We start from the raw sequence: 20,489 nt of genomic DNA, 5'->3' as shown, positions 1-20,489 counted from the left end.
AGATAAAATATGCTTGTAAACCAAATTAAACTCTAGGTGTACAGTTAGTATTAACTGAGAGTACATGCAAAGCAATTCTGTTCAATTTTTCTGTACTGTTTAGAGATGATTACCATAATTCTTCAAATCTCTGCCTTCAAAATCTACTTGCAGTCTGAGATCTACTCTTCTTGTGATCTCCAGTTGCAGCATTAAATTAAGAATTTTTCACCCTGAACCCCATTTTCAAGGCTAGGTAAATAATAAACGTATTAGGGACAACTTATTTCCTACCTTCCTCTCTTATTTTACCTGCTCTTCAAACTCTAATTGAAGGAACATTGGCTCTACACTCTTCTGAAACTCTTACCCTGTGTCAAGGGAATAACATTCCACCAACCAACAACATCTTCATGCTGATAGAGCCAGTGAATAACCACTATCTAATGAGATACTGTATTTGAGCCAGTAAAAAATCCTCTTAAGTAGAAGGGGTTCAAGAAGAAAATTCTGTTTAGATTACTCCTTTCTCCTAAAAAGGCAAATGGGCAGGGGTGAAAGAGAAAGATCACTTGGGCTGCCCATGCTAGTCTCTACTTCCTTTCTTTTAACAGCCTGCATCGTCAAGCTGAAATCTTAACAGACAAGACATGATTAGCAAACGTTTTGTGCTCTTAAAGGAGAGTAATTATAGGCATGTGAAAAAAGGAAGAGATCCCTGAGGTACTCTTCCTTGCATGCCTCCCGAGAGGCGGCAGGGCCATTAAAAATTCCATGATGAAGAGGAAAAACAGCCTGGGAACAGCCAGGAGGCAATACAGCAAATTAATACACCAGCTGTCCCTTGGGAGGACTGCAAGAAAGCAGGAAACTCTCCTCGCTTCACAAAATAAAATTATTCCACTAATGATAACAGTCACCACACACACAAAACTGCTTCTAATGATGGGTGTGAAATTCCCAGTGCTGTGGATACACTTTGAATGAAATCTCTTCTCATCACAGACATAAAACAAGAAAGGTAATCTTGGCAGTGTACAATTTATACAGCCTTTCAAATAAGACTTCCCAAGGAACTCTCCACATAGAACCTCCTCCTTGACACTGAAAAGCCTTTCTTGAACACCCCCAACTGTGCTCAGTATTCTGGCCTTCAGCTTTGCATAAACGAAGCACTGGGTTACCTATTTTCCAGATGAACTGCACTTCCAAATGAACTGCATCAAAATCCACAACTGAGACAAAGAAAACATTTCCACGGGAGAGAAAAGACTCAACCTGGTAACTATACTCCATTGGACACATTCATGATAGCAAAACTAAACAGAGAGAGGTAATTTTGCATGGCACAGTGCACATCAGGTTAAAGATACTGTATGTTCACAACCTTAAGACAGTTTCTTCTCTAATATATTTCATACCATTCTGAGGGGTTTAGCTTCCTTCCTCCCCACCCCCAACATATCATTCTGACAGATTTCTCGTTAAGTTTCTCCAGGATGAGGTGCAAGTTGCTAGGAGCTTGCTAAAGCACAAACTACTTGAATTGACTTCACTGAAAGAGGAAGATGTTAACTGCAGCTATGACTGAACACTGCTTACAGAGATCACCTAAACCTCCTGTAAGAAAATGAACTGCTAAGAGGCTTAGCTCTTGAAGCACTGAAGAGTAACTATTGTCGAGATCATGTTTCTGTGAGGAAAGATTTCCTTGGCAGCATTTTCATGTAAAAAGTTAAATTCTTGCCATATACATGAGGCTACATAACCCATTATTCTTGCCATATTTGTTTCTCCTGGAAAGATTCTTGAGTATATTTCACACTAAAATAGGAACTTCTCCCTCAAAATACGAGCACTTAAAAGCTGCCTCTGGGATGGGACAACTTTGCCAACATTCAGTAACAATTCATTGGGGTTTATCTTTGTCAGCATACCAGTCACCTGTTCACTAGAGGAAGGAACCAAGCATATAAATTCTTTGGCTAACTAGACTACATATCCAGCAATATCAAGCAAACACTATCTCTCCAGATTTAGAAATCCCTTGCCACTACCAGTAGCTTTGGAAAGGGCCTTCAGTGATCATCATAAAGGTGGAGAATTTGCCCTGTTGTCATTTATGAACATAATTTGCCCATCTCTCCTTATTGGAAGATAAATTTCTTTGGAGTGCCAAGTAAAATACTTAAGGCACAACAGAGGTTATCCTAGCTGTAAATGAAGAGACCATCATTCTTCTTGCTTCATGGGCACAAAATATCCCCAGACTGAGGCATAAGCACAGAAAGGAACCAATTTGCTGATGCACAATCTTCTGAATTCCTTTATTCTCATCTAGCTGAATGTTTAAGGGCTGATTTCTTTCTCCCTTCCCCCTTTCCATCTTTAACATGCTGGCTACAGCAGCATGAGGTCATGGTGCGACATCACAAAATTCCCTGCAGAAGCCAGCAGGAGGAGAGGTTTTGCTGGGTGGATGCCAACCTTTCATTCAGACACATACAACCTCAGTACATTTTTCATGCTCTATTTGCTAATTAACAAGGGAAAGAAAACCATGAAGCTGAAAGTCCAGACGTTTTTTCCAGATTTGGTCCTTTGTACCAGCACATAAGCAGTATTTGTCTTCTTGCACAGGGAAAGAGCTCAAGGGCACCTTACCTTTAGATAGTCACCTGCAGCACAAGAACAGGAGTCACCTCCAAGGCCAACATTGAATTTAATTTAGGATTAGTCAGCAGAAGGTGCCTGAATGGCGTATTAACCCCAACTATGCAGACTCAAATACACCTCAATGCTTGTCGAGATCAGATCTAAATTTCAACTGTAACAACACACAGAGATATCAAGCCATTAGAGGTCACCTCAGGTGAGTTCTGAATCTGCTCAGAGGGTCTATTTTAAGCACCCACACAAACCTCAGCACGTCACCCACACAAGCTTGTTAGCACTTTTTCCCTCATCTTTTTCTAATCCTAATAGTGGGCAACAATACTATGTCCATTTGTGCCCAGACAACAGACTTGCATCAAGTCATGGCACAATCAAGAACAGATCACATTTCTTTCTAAAAGCACAGAATGTTTTACCAGCCTGTCATATATTGTTTCAGATACTTTAAGCACTTAGTGTATTGAGACTCTCAATCTGCATCGGTATGTTTTATGCTAAGATTGAGCACAGACCTCCTAGGGAAAAGTGTGTTAACTTCCAGGTCCATGAGTATTGTTCAGACCACATAGTACTACTGAAGGTAACCATGGGAGGGAAGTCAGAAAACCCCAACAGAGCAGAGCAAGGGAGTTACCTGGCAATGCAGTGTGCTGGTGAGCATCTTCGGTGCGAAGCATCAGCAAGCACATCCAGAGAGTACAGAGGAGATAATGGATTGAACTGGAAAGTCAAGAGATTTTATTTAAGCAAAGCATTAAAAGAAATAGTCTCCAGATACAGCTGCTCAGATCTACCCCCTATAGCTGTTCATACAGTATATGGACTAGGTGAGAACTGACTCTCACTTGAGACAAAAGGCTAGCACAGGGTGCAACAGCAAATCTCATTAGCATTTTCTCACAACAGATAGCCTTATAGAAACACTCTTCTCTCAACCTGCATTATTACAAATGCTGGTTGATTATGAGCATACTCAAAGAGCTCTACTGCTACATGCCACGAGAATTGTAGAGAAAAAAGTTCAGTTACAAACAGTGCAAGCACAGAACTTCCCATGGAGCACTCTTAGACCCTTTGTTGAACATACACCAGATGAGTCCTGAAGGCATCAAACCTGTGCAAGACAGCTTGCTGTAGAAGACAACTCAAGATTTTTTGTTTTAGAGGTCATAACAGAATGGAATGATCCAGTCAACCAATGCATAAAGCAAACTTTGCTCAGCTTGCAAACAGAAGGTTTAGACTGGTAGTCTGTCTGGGCTACTGGCATTACATTTCCAATCAGTATCTTGTCTCTATTATTAATTCATACCACAAGCTGGAAAATCATTTCAATCTGCTTTGCAAAGCGCTACACCAATCTCCAGAAAAACTTTTCTTGTATTATTGGGATTACTGATGCATTTTTAAGTAAGGACAAATGAATAATATCTTGTGATAGCAGGACTTATCTTAAAAGCTACCTGCAACTCTCAAACTCACTAGTAGGCTGTTGCCTTCATCCTTCATGAAACATTCACTATACACCACAAAGCTGCTGCTATCAGAGGCTCCTCCTTAAGCTGAATTTTTACTGTCAGTGAAGTACCACTGCAGCTGCACAGTAGGGGAGTACATACAGTAACCCTCTGCACCTGATTCAACTTCATTTAAGAAAACCAAAAATAATTTTGGTAATTTTAAAGCTTATGTAGTTATCGTTTCTTATCTTTATCAATACAAAAGTGCTATGTGAAATGTTTTCATTATGGGAAAATACACCACTGCACAAGGACCTGAAAACTACTTCTTCCTATATATGTATTTTTAGTCACCTGAAGGGTAAAAAAGATTTCAGTCCTACTGCTCATCAACAAAACCAACAACTTGCAAAGGAGCAGAAGGGAGTGTGAATGGCTAGGAACACTACTTCAAATGGAAGATCCTTTAGGCTCTCTGCTATCAAGAACCAAAGCTCTTGAGCACAAAAGCCTCCTAAAATTGAAGCTATGAAAGACTGACTGGAGAATTTAAAAATGCACACACAAGAATTTCCAATAAAATAATGCATATTCTCTTGCTTATTACCACTTACATTTTCCTGTTACAGCTCCTATTTAACTACAATAAGCTCACCATTTGTTTTCCCTTCTCTGTTGATGAGACTATCAGGTATAAGCCTGAGTCAAACAAGACAAAACAAAGCCTTTAAAAAGACAAAAATATTCCAATTCTGAAATTTTGAGAGGTCAAAGTTGCTCCTGCCTAGAGGCATTTTCCCTCCCACTCACTGCACAAGAGGAAGGCCTACACTAACCTGAAACAGGCAGATAAACAAAAGGAGTTCCTGAGCTATTCACTTTGAACAGACAATACAATGCCAAGACACGGACTGTGTTCAAAGCCCAGAAGACATCAGTTACTAAAACGAGAAGGGACAGGGCTACCTTACCTCATGTGCACAGACAATATTGTGTGGGAAATCAGAAGCCAGCACTTCATTCTTTCTAGAGAGAAGGAAACCAAGAAAATAAAAAGGTAGAGCAGAGTCAGCTTACCTGTTTGCGATCTCTCTTCCCCATGGACGGTAACCAAAAACTGGAAGGAGGCAGTCAGAGGAACGGGTGGAAGCAATGCCAAGGCAGGAGCAAACACAAGGAAGGGGCAGGCAGGCAGGAGGGTTGGGGATAAGGAGAGAAGGGAAGAACAAAGATGAAAGGAGAAGGAGAAAGATTAAACATCAGCAGGACTCATATTAAAAGCAATGAATTTCAGAACTAAGGAAGAAACCTGGATACCAACACCTGGTGAAGGCTGGACCCAGTGTACTAAAGTCAAGAAGTGCCACTCTTACTCATCCATTGCCTAGCAAGAATAATATTAGTGGGATGCCAAAGAATAGGCACCATGACTACCTCTGGTGCCAACTACAATTTATATACACTAATTGGAGAAGGAGACAGAACACCAAAGAAAGAGAAAGTTATTTCATGGCTGCCTTGTCAGCATTTCTGCAGTCTGTGTATGTGTCCATAGCATGACTCCGCACAGAAGCTTTTTAAATAACCAGCATATGAGGCTCAGTCTGCTCATACTGTGCAGAAGATCGGCAGTTACTGCAACGGCACATTGCGAGGTATAGAGAAAGAAAAAGCTGACTGTAACTGAAAGATTATTTGAACAGTGTCCACACACTAGGGCAGCCTTAGAAACAAAAGGGAAGTCAGCAAATTGCAATGGAGAAGCCATCAGTAGAGGACTGTCTCTCACAGGTCACTACATGCTTTGTTTTCCACCCAGCTCTTCATTCCCAGCAGGGGAAGAGGACCCTATAGTTCTTCCTCCCCTCTCAAAGTTCTCCATAACAACTGTTAAGGGCCTTACTCTTTCTGGCGTGGATCACTAACAATATGACCTAGCCTCTCGGTGCCCAGACTGCTCATGGAGGTCTCCTGAAACACAAAGATAGGTAAAAGGTTGCAGACTCTCACACAGTGAGCAGACATAATAGTTTTGCTGCTGCCAGTAAGATCGTACTTCCCTGGGCTACATACATTGTTCCTTTCCAACCCACTCTCAGCTAAACGTATTTGCCCTCTCCCTTTAGAGCCTCAACTGAGCTGATAAACTGAATGGCAGAAAATCTACTATTTATTATTTTAGTAACAATATTTGCTGGCACAAGGGTGCACCAAGGACTGGACCAGTACAAAGGATGCAGTTAAGAACAGAGGCAATCAATGAGAAGTGCTCGGTTCCAGGTTTCTGGGGTCAGCTGGGCCAGAAACAGGATGAGAGACAGGACATCACACTGTGGTGTAATTCACAGTGGGGGATTCACCAAACCAGGTGAATGAAAAAATAAGCATGTATCAGCATGCCCTCTCTGAAGACAGTAATTCATCAGCAGAACCCACAGCAGCTAAAGAAAAGGCAGATCCCAGGAGAAAGAACTTGCTCTGGGAGCACATTTCTCCCTGTGAGACACTGCCTTATGTATGGGCTTGATGCTGGAGCACACATACACACACAGCCTGAAGCACCATCTGCTCATATCTGCATAAATTACCTGCAAGGAGGAAATACACTTTGCAGGAAGGGTCTGAAGATTAGGGTAAAAGGTGGGTAAGATTCTTCATAGTTTGTGCCAGGTACATGGGTAAAACATACTCAAAGTTTGGGGGGAGTTGTAGCAGCAGGGGTGAAAGATGGGCTATTTGTTACAGCAGGAAAATTATTAACTTAAAGTGCTGTAATGTTTAAATTTACAGTTTATTACTGTGTAAATTACAAGCAGTACTTTTGGTAATTAGCAGCTCGCTGGCGGGGAGCTCTGAATGAAACTCATTATTTATGATTACAATTTAGAGGGAGAAGGGGAAGGGGGAGCAGTGACCTCCACTGCAAATGACAAAGATCCCTTAAAGGTGATGAAGATGAATTAAACAAGTAAATATTATCCTTCTCATTTGGATCATTAGAGGTACTGCTGACAGGCCCAACCACTTGCAGATGGCCTGAGGAGCCCTACCCAAAGCCAGTCCCTTGCCAGCTGAGGATTCACATTTAAAACACAGGTTATAAGTAAGCAAGGTGGGTGGAAGAAAGATGGGGCAAACAAGGATCTTTCAAGTGTAACTGAACAGAAGGAAGAAGTCGCAGCCCTCCTGGAGTCTAGAGACTCCATGCCTCTTTAACATACCTTGCTAACAGCCTCTCTAAAGCCAATCAGCTCAAAATATATGCCTCACTTTTCAAAAAGCATGGAGCACGTCCTAACAAAAGTAAGCCAAACACAGGCAAGACCTTCGTTCTCAGAAACATCTTTTACAACAGAAAACAGAACTCAACACTCCAAGAGACAGACCTGAAGAGGTGTGTTACCTTACCCTGTAAGGTAAGCAGCAAACAAAATATTATGGCTTTTGGTAACTTTGTCTGCATTACTGCATATACTCATTTATTCTTCTATCTCCCCACTAAAAAGGCAACTACTGAAACTACCTTCCTTTGCTGCCATTCCTCTAAAATTTGGCCTTCCTAACCCTTTGAGTCACCTCTCTGCCCTTGCGGTTTCAGATCATGAACTTGCAAAAGTCTCATGTCATAATTATTTTCTCCTACATTCTGTCTGAATCTTCTTGATAATTATATTCTCTGCCATTCATCTTTAGACCCCCTTTTGTACTGCTTTTAGGACTGATCAACTTTCTGCCATTTCAAACCTGCCTTAAAATCCACTCAATGGACTTCTGATAGTCAAAGCAGTTAAAGAAATCAAAAATACATGAAACAAAAATGTACAAAACTCTTTTCTGAAGAAAGCAATTCATACAGTATCTTTGAATAATACTTCAGGACTGATCAGCAATGAAAATACAAAAATATTATCCTGCAAAAAGGAATACCTTGCCAACAAGCCTCCTTCGACCTTTTCGGAGACAGCGGGCAGCAGCTCCTGGGAGGCGATTCAGACGAGCATGAAATCCTGAAAACCAAAACAAGAAAAACTGAGCAATGAAAGCAGAAGATTCCTCCAGGTAGAGCCACCACCAGGAAAAACAGTTACTTTAGTAGTCACATCAGATCCTCTCTCTCTCTATTGTTTCTCAATCTGCAAGAGGCATATATGCCAATTTATTCACAAATAAAAGAAACAAGACTGAAGAATGTGAGGAACTACTCTAAGTAGTTTAGTATCCTCTCCAGTAGTGCAGCTATTTTTAATTGGATTGTTAAAAAAAAAAACAACAACACAGACCACTAATATCAGTTTAAATTGCAGAACCTTGCCATCACATCCAAAGTTCACAAACACATGGCATTCCATATGGATCTCACCTCTTTGAGCTGGCCGTGAGGGCAACAGGAACGTGGAATCTGAGAGCTTGTCCAGGCTTGAGTCAATCCGTTCCACTTCGGATCGGTGGTCAGCTCCCCACTTGGGAAGAAGGTTGGGGACAGTGAATCCCGGAACACATTCTCCTTCATAAAACCAATCACTTTGCTCATCATCTCCTAAAGAAAAAGGATAGAATTAGCCACAGGTACCATCAATGTGCCCTGTGACAGTTCTACAAAATACTATAGGTAGGCATTGTGGGATGTGAAACAGCTGAAGTCTCATTAGGAATTCCTTCCTGAAGAGCCTTATATTTGTATTCTGGCTCAATGATCTGCAGTAACTATGAGGCCTCACTAAATGCTTTAAACTATCCAACTCATCAGTCTACACAATTTCCCTGTAGAACAAAGCCTTCTTTATAGACCTGCCTAGGGCAGCTTTAGCACTGTTGCGACTGCATCTCATCAACCTTAGTTCAATGTTGTGTGATGTCTTATGCACAACTCTTTCTCTGAAGTAATTACTATGAGAGAGGTAGAAGCCAATCATTTTGCACATGTTACAGGCTCTCACAGAAGAGAATTCACAACAGGGGAAGACCAGGTTCACAGAGTAAGCAAAAAGAACATACTCACTGATGAGAAAGATCCCTACTCTCCTAAGACAGCAGCTAAGAGGAAAACACACACCTATTAGAAATGGTCACTATGAGTGTAAGTACTACCTATGCTGCGAGTCTGTGAAAATTTCTTAAAAACTGCTAGAACTAAAAACTGTCTGAAAACTAGAGCAGCAGCAACAGACGTTATGACAGAAGTCTCCACAATGCAAGGTCACCGTAATCAATGCTGTAGCACTCTAAAACTGAACTGCATTGGGCACAAGTTATGGTAAACTCCTCAGCCAGAAATCCCCTGAGACTAGTGGCATCTGAGTAGCATAAGAAAAAAGCAGGAAGAGGGCAAAGAACCTGACACACTTAGCTTTTTAGTAGCCCAAATAACAGTTCCATGTAATTACAAGGTGCTTCACCTTGCCTTAAAAAACTAACATACCTGACTTGAGGATAACTCTTATTTGCCTATCGTTAAACCTCAGCTCAAGCACCCCCACTTACTCTCCTTTCCTCACCAAGGTACATTATTTTGACTGAAGTCCATTATACCTATCAACACACCTTGCCAGACAACGAAAAATAATAAAAGTACAAGAAATTAACTTACCCTAGTAAGAAAGCTGCAATCTTGCATATAACAGAAGAAACAACACCTAAAACCAACTCAATTCACCAACAGGCAGGACAGCCAGAACACTTTATCCCAAAGCACTGACATTGCAGAAGATGTGTGATTATTTCTGTGATATGTCAGTTGATCTAGTAGGCTTATGACATTTTAAAATCTAAATATCCCTACCCAAGCCATAGTAAATTAAAATCAAGTGATGTGGGACAGTTCTTATAAGAGACCATAACTTGTGCAAAAATATTCACTAGAGTTTTGTGTGTATGAGCATAGTGCAGTGCCATATCTCAAATCACTACTTTCACAAGACAAAATTTAACAATCAAGATTGTATGCTAATACTGCAATAACTCTAACCATGAGAGATCCAAACACATTTAACAAAAAAAGCTACAATAAATTTATAAACTAGGACCACTCTATGCTCACAGAAGTGCACTGGTAGCTGGCATTGCAAAGACAACCTATTTAATTAGCAACAGCACAAATATTACCAGACATAACCTCAAAAGAAGGGAGAGAAAACCTACATTCAGTGTAAGTACACTGCTATCTTAAATTTCTCATTATTCAGTTTGGAACTGTGCTAGAAAACTATTTCTAATATGATGGCCTGTGACAAAAAAGTTATGCAGTGGAGAGCTGTTGGTTATTATTACTTTAAAACTGGAAGTTGTTTAAAAAAAGGACAGGGAGATGTTTCTTATTTAACCAGAAAGTGGTTTTAACCCTTGACAATTTTTAACCCTTTTTAACATAACTGTAAGTTAAGACATCTCACCCAGAAAGTTACTGTAGTTTAAACAGAGGCCTGATGACTAAGATGTCAAATATCTACTACTACCTAGACAGGGAAGGGTGTAATTGGCTGTAATCGAGCTTTATTAATTTATTTAAGTAGTATATTCTACATGTTCTTGTATTATAGGTATCCTACTTCTAGCAGCAGACAGAAGATAATGCCTTGAACAAGGTATAAAACCAGGGCAAGTATATAGCGCAAGTATATAGACAAATGTACATATATACTTATCCAGTCTACATCAGTCATTCCCGAGGTGGTGAAGTAAAAATTCAACATTTCTGTCATCACCCTGCTTTGTTATCTGATATGCAAGTGCTTCCCCAGAACAGTCATCAATAAAAAGAGAGAACAAAAGATTTGACTTTTCTGTTGCTTTTAAAGGATGGGAGGCTGAGAAGATATAGTTTTCATCAAAGGTCAAAGTTTGAAATCCTTACTCTTAGGGAAAGTATTATAGCCACCTAAGATCACAACCAATAGGCCCAACAGCCTAACATATGCTCAGAAAACATGTAAACATATTAGCTGTCATTGTGTTGACACACACAGATACCTGGATCAGTAACCAGCTAGTGGAAGCAGCATTTCCTACTGAGTTTCTGATACTACTTCCTTTAGCACTTATATGTTCCCAGGAGAGATCTCATCTAAATCTTAGCTTATGAAATGTGACAGAATCAGAGTGCAGACCAGCAGAAGCTGTGTGGAATTACAGGTCTCCAGGGTCACATTCCACCTGCTCCTGAGTGCTTATGTGCCTACTACAACCTCTTTCACACATACTTCTGCCACATCCCCCATAAAAAGAATACTGTGCTGCCACTGATAAATAAAACCAGATTACACCCCACACTCAAACCTCCTAAGAAACTATTTCTACAACAGAAATCGAAAATCCTAGGCTCAACCAATGCACACAAGAGCAAGGGAGGAACATGTATTTAAAGAAATAAAACCTATCACATGTTACTGTTGTCTTCTAAGCACAGTCTGTCAGGCAACTTGTCAATACTAACTGATTTTTTTTCCACTTCATCTCTTTCTGCCCATACAGAAAAAAACTAATATATTAGGCAAGAATTAAAACACCTATAGAAACAAATCATGAGCTCTGCTCTTTCATTATGGAGAGATCTAGAACTCCTCTTGTATTTATGTGCCTTTCCATAATAATAACTATTGATATTTCAAATTTTGCGGATCTGATATCCAAAGTATTTCAGCAAGAGGAGAGTACCATTATCAAAATCGCTCCTTTGTAGTCCTAATCTCATTTCTTAAATTCTAGCCCCTCCCAGACACTGGCCTTTCTCTCATACTTCCTCCTCTGTCCCTTTTCAAACATAGAATTGTCTTTGATTTTCAGAGAAAGCAAGATAAATTCCCCAGCAACACATGAGGAAAATCACAGGACAGTTGCTACCTTGGCGGCCTTCATCATTGGTAAAGAGGCCGGTATCGCTGCTGCTGCATACGCTGCTGGTCTCACTGGAACAAAAACAAACAAAAACATAGTTAAAATTGCAGCAGATACAAACCCCATTATATTATATTTTACTAGCTTCTCTGAGCCCAAAATGCTTTACACATCTCATAGAAACTGCATTTCAGGCACATGGATAGCTCTAGCACAGGACATAATTGCTTTCTGTCAAAACCTAGCAATGCTACATCACTTGAGGAAAAGCAGAATCTTGTATCTAGTCTAGTTCTAAGTTATCAAAAAGTAATTAATACAATGGCATTGGCCTCAGGTCCTAGAGCTAATAACCTAAGTATGCCATTGTCTGGAATACTCCCTAGAAAATCAAGTGCCGTGAAAAACTGCCCTTAGGAGCTACTGAAAAGCCTCTGAAGTTTTCTACTTCACATTCCTTTTTCTCAAAATTGTTATACAGGTACATAAACACCCCCTTAATCTATGGCAACTTTTATTCTATTTGGAGGGGAGAACAGCTGGTATGTTCACAACTCTTCAGCTAAATACTTTAGCACAGCTTGACTTGCTGCTGCTGAATGCTACCTCATTACAGCGTGTTTTGCATTTGCTAAAGCAGTTACCGGAGATTTAATTCTTGAACCAAAGAATTAAACTAGAAATTAATGTGTAGAAAGATGTTAATTGACTGTAAAGCTGGATGAATATTTGTAGCAGAAGTATAAGCTCAGGTCTGTCTCAAGCACCTGATGGCTTTAATGCCGATATTAAATCAATCCTTGGACACTTCAGGCAATATTTCCTCCGGTTTAGCTGAGAGATATCAGAAGAAACAGAAACTACTTACTGCCCACCCCCTTACCACTAAGGCATAAATGCAAACATTGGCTCAGCAGCAGAATCAATCTCTGATCAGGGTGTGCTCTTGGAAAACATTTCTGGGTCCTTCTTTTCCAGAGAAATTGCATCATACCTGCATACCAGTATCAACTGGAGACCCCTCAATTCAAAAGGCTAAAGGACAAGGAATTGTAAGACATGTCAGCCCAAAGAATCGTACACACGCAATAAAACCCCATTCTGTGAGTACATTATTGCTCACAGAAAAAGTATAGACAAATCAAGTCCTCATACTGCGTAACTACAACCTCATCATTTTATAAAAGCCATTTAAATATAAAAGATGAGCAGTCTGAATGTCATTCCCACATTTCAGTATGCTAGTTAATATCAAATTCCAAATCAATTCATTACAAAGTCTGGCCATCCACTCACCCTCCCACATGTACACCATAGCAATTATGTCCAAGGACTGAGAACCATGAGCCATTCCTTTCATTCCTAGCTCTCCTACCAGCTCACTGTATGACCCTGCACAAATCTCTTAGCTCGTCTGTTTTCCCTTTTGAAAGCCTGAATTAATAGTCCTCACAAGCAGCAGATGCAAGGATTGAGTGACTGCTTCATAAGGGTTTTAGCATTCTCAGAGGAAAGGTGCCTGAGAAAGGAAAAAGCATTAAGTCAAGATTCCAGATCAAATTAACAGTTCTTCAAGCATCCTGCTGTACTGAGAGCTGTCTAGTTGCTTTATGCATTACTACCAGTGCTTTGCTGAAACAAACTTTCATAGATCTCACCCTCTTCACCAGCCCTTTTACACTTCAGGGCTGAACACAAACTAGATTCCTATACAAGCCTTTCTGCAGGTCCAGTAAGCACTGATTAATGACCTCCACTTGCAAAGAGGGCTACTTACCTTAACCATGAAATAATGAATACTATTGATCCAACAAGCTACTGCTATAGAGTGTTATTGATCACCCAATCTTTGGTTAATATGGTCCTCATTTAGCAATTTCACTGTCGCAAACACCTGGAGCAAAGCATGCTTATAATTAAATAGTTTGGGGGAGTTAAAGTGAGAGGTGATAGACAGAGATCTCAGGTTTCCCCCATTTATTCTTTCACTTGAGCTATTGTTTGTGTCAGGAAGGATATTGATTTTCTATAAAAATAAGAAAACAAGAGGCACCAAGGGGCTGCAGAAGGTCAGGCTGGGCTGGAGAAGGAGGGGAAGCTGAACACTCTGTCTTTGTCACTTGCCTTCCGAGAAGGAGAGGAATTTTTTTTTTATTATTTTTTTTTTTATTATTTTTTTTACGGAAAGACTGGCTTCCAATTCATCAGCTTAGCCAGGCTCTTGACTGCCACTCCAGGCTGTCATTGAAACAGCTCCCTTCCAAAGGGTAAAGCAACCACTGCACACTCAGGATGACCACTGGTCACACACCCAGGACCGAATATTGTACTGGTTTTGATTGGGATAGAGTAAATTTTCCACCATAGTTGCTCTATAGTGCTACGGTTTTGATTTGTGATCAAAACAGTGTTGATAACACACTAAGGTTTTAGTTATTGTTTCACATTGCTTCAATAGTGCCAAGGCTATTTGTTTCTCAAATTGCACAGCCAGTGGATGGGCTGGAGTGCACAAGAAGCTGAGAAGGGACACAGCCAGGACAGCTAACCCCAGCTGACCGAGGGATACCCAACACCACAGGAGTTCAAGCTCAGCATTAAAAGCTGGGGAAAGAAAGAGGAAGTTATGGCACTCACCTCTCAAGTAACTTATGCAACATGGAGCCCTGCTTTTCTGGAAATGGCTAAACAACTGCCTGATGATGGGAAGTAGTGAATTAATTCCCTATTTTGGTTTGCTTGCATGCACAGCTTTTGCTTTGCCTAGTAAATCAATTGTAACTTAACCTACAAGTTTTCCCATTTTTACTCTTCCAGTTCTCTCCCTCATTCCTCTGTGACGGAGTGATCACATCTGTACAGGGCTCTGCTGCCTCTCTGGGTTAAACCACAACAAATGCACCAGCATCCAGCCAATGAAGTCGCACAGAACTGGTAGGTCTGTAAAACCCCAAGTTTGAAAAAGTCACAATAAGAGTTATGGCACTTGAGACTAGATTAGGCAAACTGCACATCTCTCACTACTAAGCACATCATTCAAAGTAAATTTTCAGACAAGTGCTGTTCTGTGGCTTGCTCTGCCCTTGAGCCAAAAACTCCGACTGTTCTGGAAGTCCTCAGCTTAGACCAACAAGAGAAAGAACTTTGGCACTCAATATATAATTTGCCTTTGCTTAATTATGGCTCCAGGAAACTTCAAGGCATTAAGGGACAGAAGAGCACCTTATTTCTAACAGCCTTAGCAGATATTGACACCTTTCTATAAATACACAAATCACTATTTAAACTAAGACCACTTTCTTTCTCTGTTTTTTTCATAATCATTTATATATTCAGCTTTCAGTCATGTCATTAACCAATTTAGAACCATCCCTGTTCCCTCATCATGTTCCTGCACATCCTTCCTTCTCCCAACTTCCGTTTATCTCTTGCCATGTTTGGCAAATATTTCAGAGTTCATTTCACACGCACTTTAAATCACAATACTGCATCACATCTTCCTTCAGAAAAAGATTGGGCACAGTCCCACAAACAAACTATAGAAACTACTTTCTCATTAAGAATCCATATCCAAAGCTTTCTCAGTGAATGACAGTTTATCTACTGAATACAGTAGGTTTTTGATCTGAGTTAGGATAAAGAGCCTTAGACAAAATGATGGATATTTTAGCATTTAAAGAGGTTGATTCCTATAGCAAAGAAAATGAAGTGTTGGTAGAGGGGAGGAAAAAGCAAGTGGAAAAAAAAATCCATTCTGAGTATACAGCTTAGTTTGCTTAAAGAGACATTAGTTTTGTGACACTCCCCTCTAACAGAGGAGTTAACACTAGTGGAACTGATCTCATATCACTGTTTCATAAATCACCAGATCACCAGACTGCTTCCAGGTCTCACAAACTGTATCAGTCATATCACCATCCTACCACTTTGTGACAACAACCATACCATTCCCTCTCCTGGGCATCCAATTTTCTTCTCCCCTCCTCAGAATATGTCCTGGCTATTTATCTGTGCAAAGTACAGTACCATCACTTATGGCACTAGTAAAAACAGCTAGAGCAGAGTGAGAGTGAGGTAAGGCCCATCCAGTTCCACTCTGCTGCTATCAGCAAAGTGCTATATTTAGAACAGCAAAGACCAAAGCATGATCCTTCTCACTGCCATGAGAGATAACTCTGTTGTGAAGAGGGTTGTATGTATTTCTGTCTCCAACTTTGACCCTCCCTAGGGAGTCATAGCACAAATCACACATGTGGTGTTGGAGAGGTCAAATATTCCAGCCCCTGGATTTCCAAAGAGAATCCCAAGGATTTGGAAGCAGATGGTAAATGTCATTTGATGCTGACACCTGCACAACAATTAGTTTGAGAGCAAAGGACAACTGAAACAGAACAAAGCAATCCTCCAGCACAGTCCTCAAGTAACAGTTCAGACAAAGCTGTTTATTTACTCTTCCAAACGCTGGCACAAACGAAGGCTGGATGAAAGCCTGCTGGTTTAAGTTCAAGTCTGACATGATGGAACAGACTCTGACTGGTAGAAAAAAACTGCAAGGAACACTGTCCATCACTGCCACATCAAGTAAGGGCATCTTTCAGTCCAATGCCATTGTTGTGCAACATTCAAGGGCTACTCAGCACATTCCCTTTCCTGGACTACCAGCAAATAGCTATAAAAGCATAAAAGTGTTTTTAATAACTTGTAGTAAAAACGCTTACACTAGTCTCTTGAAAAGGCCCGCTTTACATTCACTCATTAATCAAAAAATAGGCACTTTTTAAGGAAAAACTGACTATTTTGTCCTTCCACCAGGTATGGGCTACGTATAAGCCACACTTGTTCAGCAAAAATGCTTTAGTGAGGATATACTACAACCTGTGCTTTTCAGAGTCTCTCAGAAAATACCACTGAGAAGTCTGCACTTCCAGCTATTACCCACCAAACCCCCAACAACCAAGTGCTGCCTCTCCACTCCTGACAAACTGTAGCCAGAACACTTAAATGAACCTCAATATATGCACAATTATACTTTCCAAATCCACTGTCTTCTCTCTGATAGTGCCTATTACAGTGGTTGCTTGAGGAAAGAATATGAGAACACATTGAATATAGACCGACTGTTTCCTCTATTTATTCCTCCAGCTTCTAGCAGTCACCAGTTTAAGGACATTCTGAGCTGGATCTACCACCCAGTCTGTAATGCTTTAACAGCCTCTGATAAATCTATGCTTCACATCCCCCTTTTGGACACATTTAAAATTTTAACCTCCAAAATGTCCCACAGCAGAGCTTTAAATATTCTGTTTCATGACAAATACTTGTTTTCTTTAAAAGCCTTCCTCAATGCCTCCTGCTTCTTAGACAATTACAATTGGCAAGTTAACAACCCTATTCACCTTCTGTAAGCCATTCATTAAGAAATCTCCTCCATTTGATACTCAGAAGTTGTTTCTTTTCCAGCCTGAAAAAACTTTGAATACAGAAGCAGCTTCATAACCAAAACTTTCAATTGAGAGAACAAAAATTGTACACAGTGGGAAAACCCCCCAAGAGCTGCACACATACAAATTCAGACCATGACATTTACACTTCTCATTTTCATCTTGTGTACAAGATTCCAGTACGAATTCATCAAAGTCTTCCAAAACTGGACACAAAGACATGCCAGACTCCACTGCTAGCACAAGCTTATCCCAGAAGTATTAAGTTTCCCCTAACTACCTTATCTCATCTCACTACATTCCCCTCATAAGGCCTTTGTGGACCTTACTTCAGCCACAGAGCAGAGATGCAGAACTGCAAAGAAGATGTTTTTAATGAGGTTTACAGAGTACCTGCATAGAAGGCTTAGTGGTCACAATGGGAGATCAGATCTGTTCTCTACTTATGGGAAATTCTGGAAACAAGAACCTGGGATCAGTTCATATTAATCATGCAACACAAGAGCCAATGGTGAATTTACTCTCCAAACCTCAGGCCACAAGCATGCCACTTTGTAGCTGCAGGGCCACAGACATTTCACAGAGCTCCTTGTACAACACAAGTCAGAAACATAGCAGCTTGCCAACTTTTCAAGGAAGTGTTTTGGGTCATCAGTACTGCACTGCCAGGAAATACTTGGTAAAAAAAATCTACAGTTTAGAAGGAGTTTCCTTTACATAAAGACAACATAAAGACAACAGCGCTGAATAATTTTTATAAGAACTTCTAAAGCAAGGAACAGGATTTACAAGCAGCTGCAAGCAAGGTGGCCAGCTGACCAGCCCAAGAAGAAACTGAGATCTCACCATTCCGACATATTTTCATCTGAGCCCTGTTTCTGTTCATCAGCTTCACACTCCATCCTCTCCTTCCTTCCCCCTTTACTGAGGAAGGGCCTGTTCTCTCCTGATTCACAAAGGCCATGGCTAGAGGATGTCCAAGGGGCATTTTCTTTCCAGCGTGAAAGACACTGTTTCTTGGCTGACTTGAACCTGCATCCCCTCTCATAGTTCCACTCTGACACCCTGAGCTTTTGCTGGAGACTGGCAGCCACCTCTGATGTCACACGTTTGACTTTCCGTCGGCGCCTGAGAGGTCGGCAGGGTGCGTTCTCTGTAAAGGAGTCTGACTCATGCCATGAGTGTTGCTTGCTCCTCAGGGTGGCACTGAGAGCTGGGTGTCGTTTGACCACTGCCATGTCATCAGAGTCACTAAAATTGGCTGTCAGCACCTCACGGCAACCTTTGACAGCTTCATCCAAGCTTGATTCGGAGGCCTCACTGTAGCAGCAGGCATGCTCTGCCTGATGTGTGAAGTCCGAGCGTCGTTTACGACCCCGTCTCTTGCGAAGCTGACGCCGTTGTTGCCGTGGACTTAGGGCCATCTCTTCCCATAGCTCATGCAACTTGTTTTGTTCTGAAGTCTGCTCTAAGGCTGATGCCAAGTCATGCACCAGTTCATCCATTGGCAATGCCTACTAAAAATGACAACAAACAATTAGCAGCAGACATAAACACCACTACCAGTACATAAGTGGACTACAGCATGCTACAGCTCTTGTAACTTTAACCAAGACACACGCTTACTTTAAAATTGCTTGGGAGAGCCCAACACAGGGCAACTACTGCTCCTTGGGCTTCACTCCTTCCTTTTGCAAGGGTTAAATCCCTCTTCTAACCATGGTAACAGAGATCTGGCTACTGCAGCAGCTGAGTCAAGTGCTCTGAGTCTGTAAAGGCCTTAAGGTTTGCAACTTTTGCGTTGAAGCAACATGGTCCATTAGATATCTTAAGGGTATGAGTGCCTACAATCGGTGTGCTACCTGGTGACGGTACGCCTGAGAGAAGGGCTAGCCCGCTCAGCAAACAGATCCAGTCTTCTGAGAAGCAGACAAGCAGCACAGCTGAGAGTAAAATATACGGTAAAACACAGTTTGCAAGCTAGCACCACTTCAGCAAACCAAGGCATGCGGGACGCTGTGCTCCAGAACAGGCTGTGTAAGACCCAGCGACAACTCCTGCTGCCACAAAGTCCCACCCCTTCCACCTCAGGGCTGTCAGGGAGCCAATATCAAAGTCCTGGCCAAATCCCTCACCTCACAACCGCCCCCTCCTCACCCGTTCCTTACAGACATGGGATTTCCTTCCCCACCTCCTACAAGGCTCAGAAACACCCGCACGCCCCGTCCCGGTGAAGCACCTGCTGCCGCAGGCCTCCTCCCTTAGTCCAAGAGCCCTCAGCTACCCGGCCATACCGTCTCCCTCCTCTGACGAGAAGCCGGTGACTTCTCCCGGCCAAACCCGGCCCCACCGAGGAAAGCCCAGCCCCGACCGCCGCTCTCCGGCAGGCCTCACCCCCACCCCACTCACCGGCCAGCACCCCGCTCCGACAACCCCTCCTCAACGGCGCTTCCGGCCTCCCCGGGCCACTTCCTTCTCCCCCGCCCCGCCTGAGGGGCGGGTCTGGCGGCAGCGGCGGAGCAGGGGGGTTGGCCCGGCCATGCGGCGTCGCGATCGCAGCGCAGGGGAGTCACGGCTGGGCCAGCAGCCTCCCACTTCGCCGCTGCCGCCTGACCCTCTCATCAGGTCGCGCTGCGGGCCCTTTACCTTTAGGGCCTTGCTGGCTTCTCCGTCAGTTTACGGTGTGGTTGGAGCCATTACAGATCGTACCACCGCTGTCGGGGCAACCCCTTGCTGACCCTTTGGTTTGCTTGGTTATCCTGTGTATTTATTTGTCACGGGCAGCCAGTAAACTCAGTAACCGAAGTACTCTTCCATTTCACTGCTGGCACGCTAATTGTGTGTATCGGGATGGCAACTGGTTACATCCTAAATTAAAACCTTCGATGTTACTCCTCTCTCCTTAAGCCTTGTACTGCTTTTCCTATCATTTTACATGTCTCCAACAGCCACTAGAATAAAGCCAGGTGTGACCCTACCACCCCCCAGTTCTGCTTAGTGTTCCCTTTTATTTCTCATCTTTCATATTTTTGCTTTGGTTTGGTTTTGTCTGCTTGCCTGGGTTTTGGTTTTTTTTTTTGTGTTTGGTTTTTTTTTAACCCAG

General features: G+C 41.9%; 1 protein-coding gene across 7 annotated transcripts in view; it reads right to left on the bottom strand.

Annotated features, from left to right (window-relative positions):
- GPATCH2L (G-patch domain containing 2 like) overlaps positions 1–19,883 on the bottom strand; it is a 38,958-nt gene extending 19,075 nt beyond the window's left edge. The window contains exons 1-8 of one of the 7 annotated variants that reach the window (XM_030451842.1): positions 19,796–19,883; positions 18,233–18,903; positions 11,952–12,016; positions 8,476–8,652; positions 8,043–8,122; positions 6,019–6,086; positions 5,193–5,232; positions 3,290–3,375 (exon numbers count right to left, since the gene is read on the bottom strand). In XM_030451842.1, the coding sequence (XP_030307702.1) occupies positions 3,290–3,375; positions 5,193–5,232; positions 6,019–6,086; positions 8,043–8,122; positions 8,476–8,652; positions 11,952–12,016; positions 18,233–18,891 (1,175 nt within the window). In that variant the 5' untranslated portion in view covers positions 18,892–18,903; positions 19,796–19,883. Of the gene's footprint in view, positions 1–3,289; positions 3,376–5,086; positions 5,142–5,192; positions 5,233–6,018; positions 6,087–8,042; positions 8,123–8,475; positions 8,653–11,951; positions 12,017–18,232; positions 18,904–19,012; positions 19,241–19,795 lie in introns of those variants that run through there. The other 6 variants (XM_030451839.1, XM_030451843.1, XM_030451840.1 and 3 more) reach the window with 6 other exon arrangements.
- Positions 19,884–20,489: the final 606 nt, after the last annotated feature.

This window comes from Calypte anna, chromosome 5A (assembly GCF_003957555.1).
Source record: "Calypte anna isolate BGI_N300 chromosome 5A, bCalAnn1_v1.p, whole genome shotgun sequence".
In the NCBI taxonomy this organism is placed as follows: Eukaryota; Metazoa; Chordata; class Aves; order Apodiformes; family Trochilidae; genus Calypte; species Calypte anna.
Note: the sequence above shows the minus strand (reverse complement) of the source record. Positions and strands in the feature narration are given on the sequence as shown.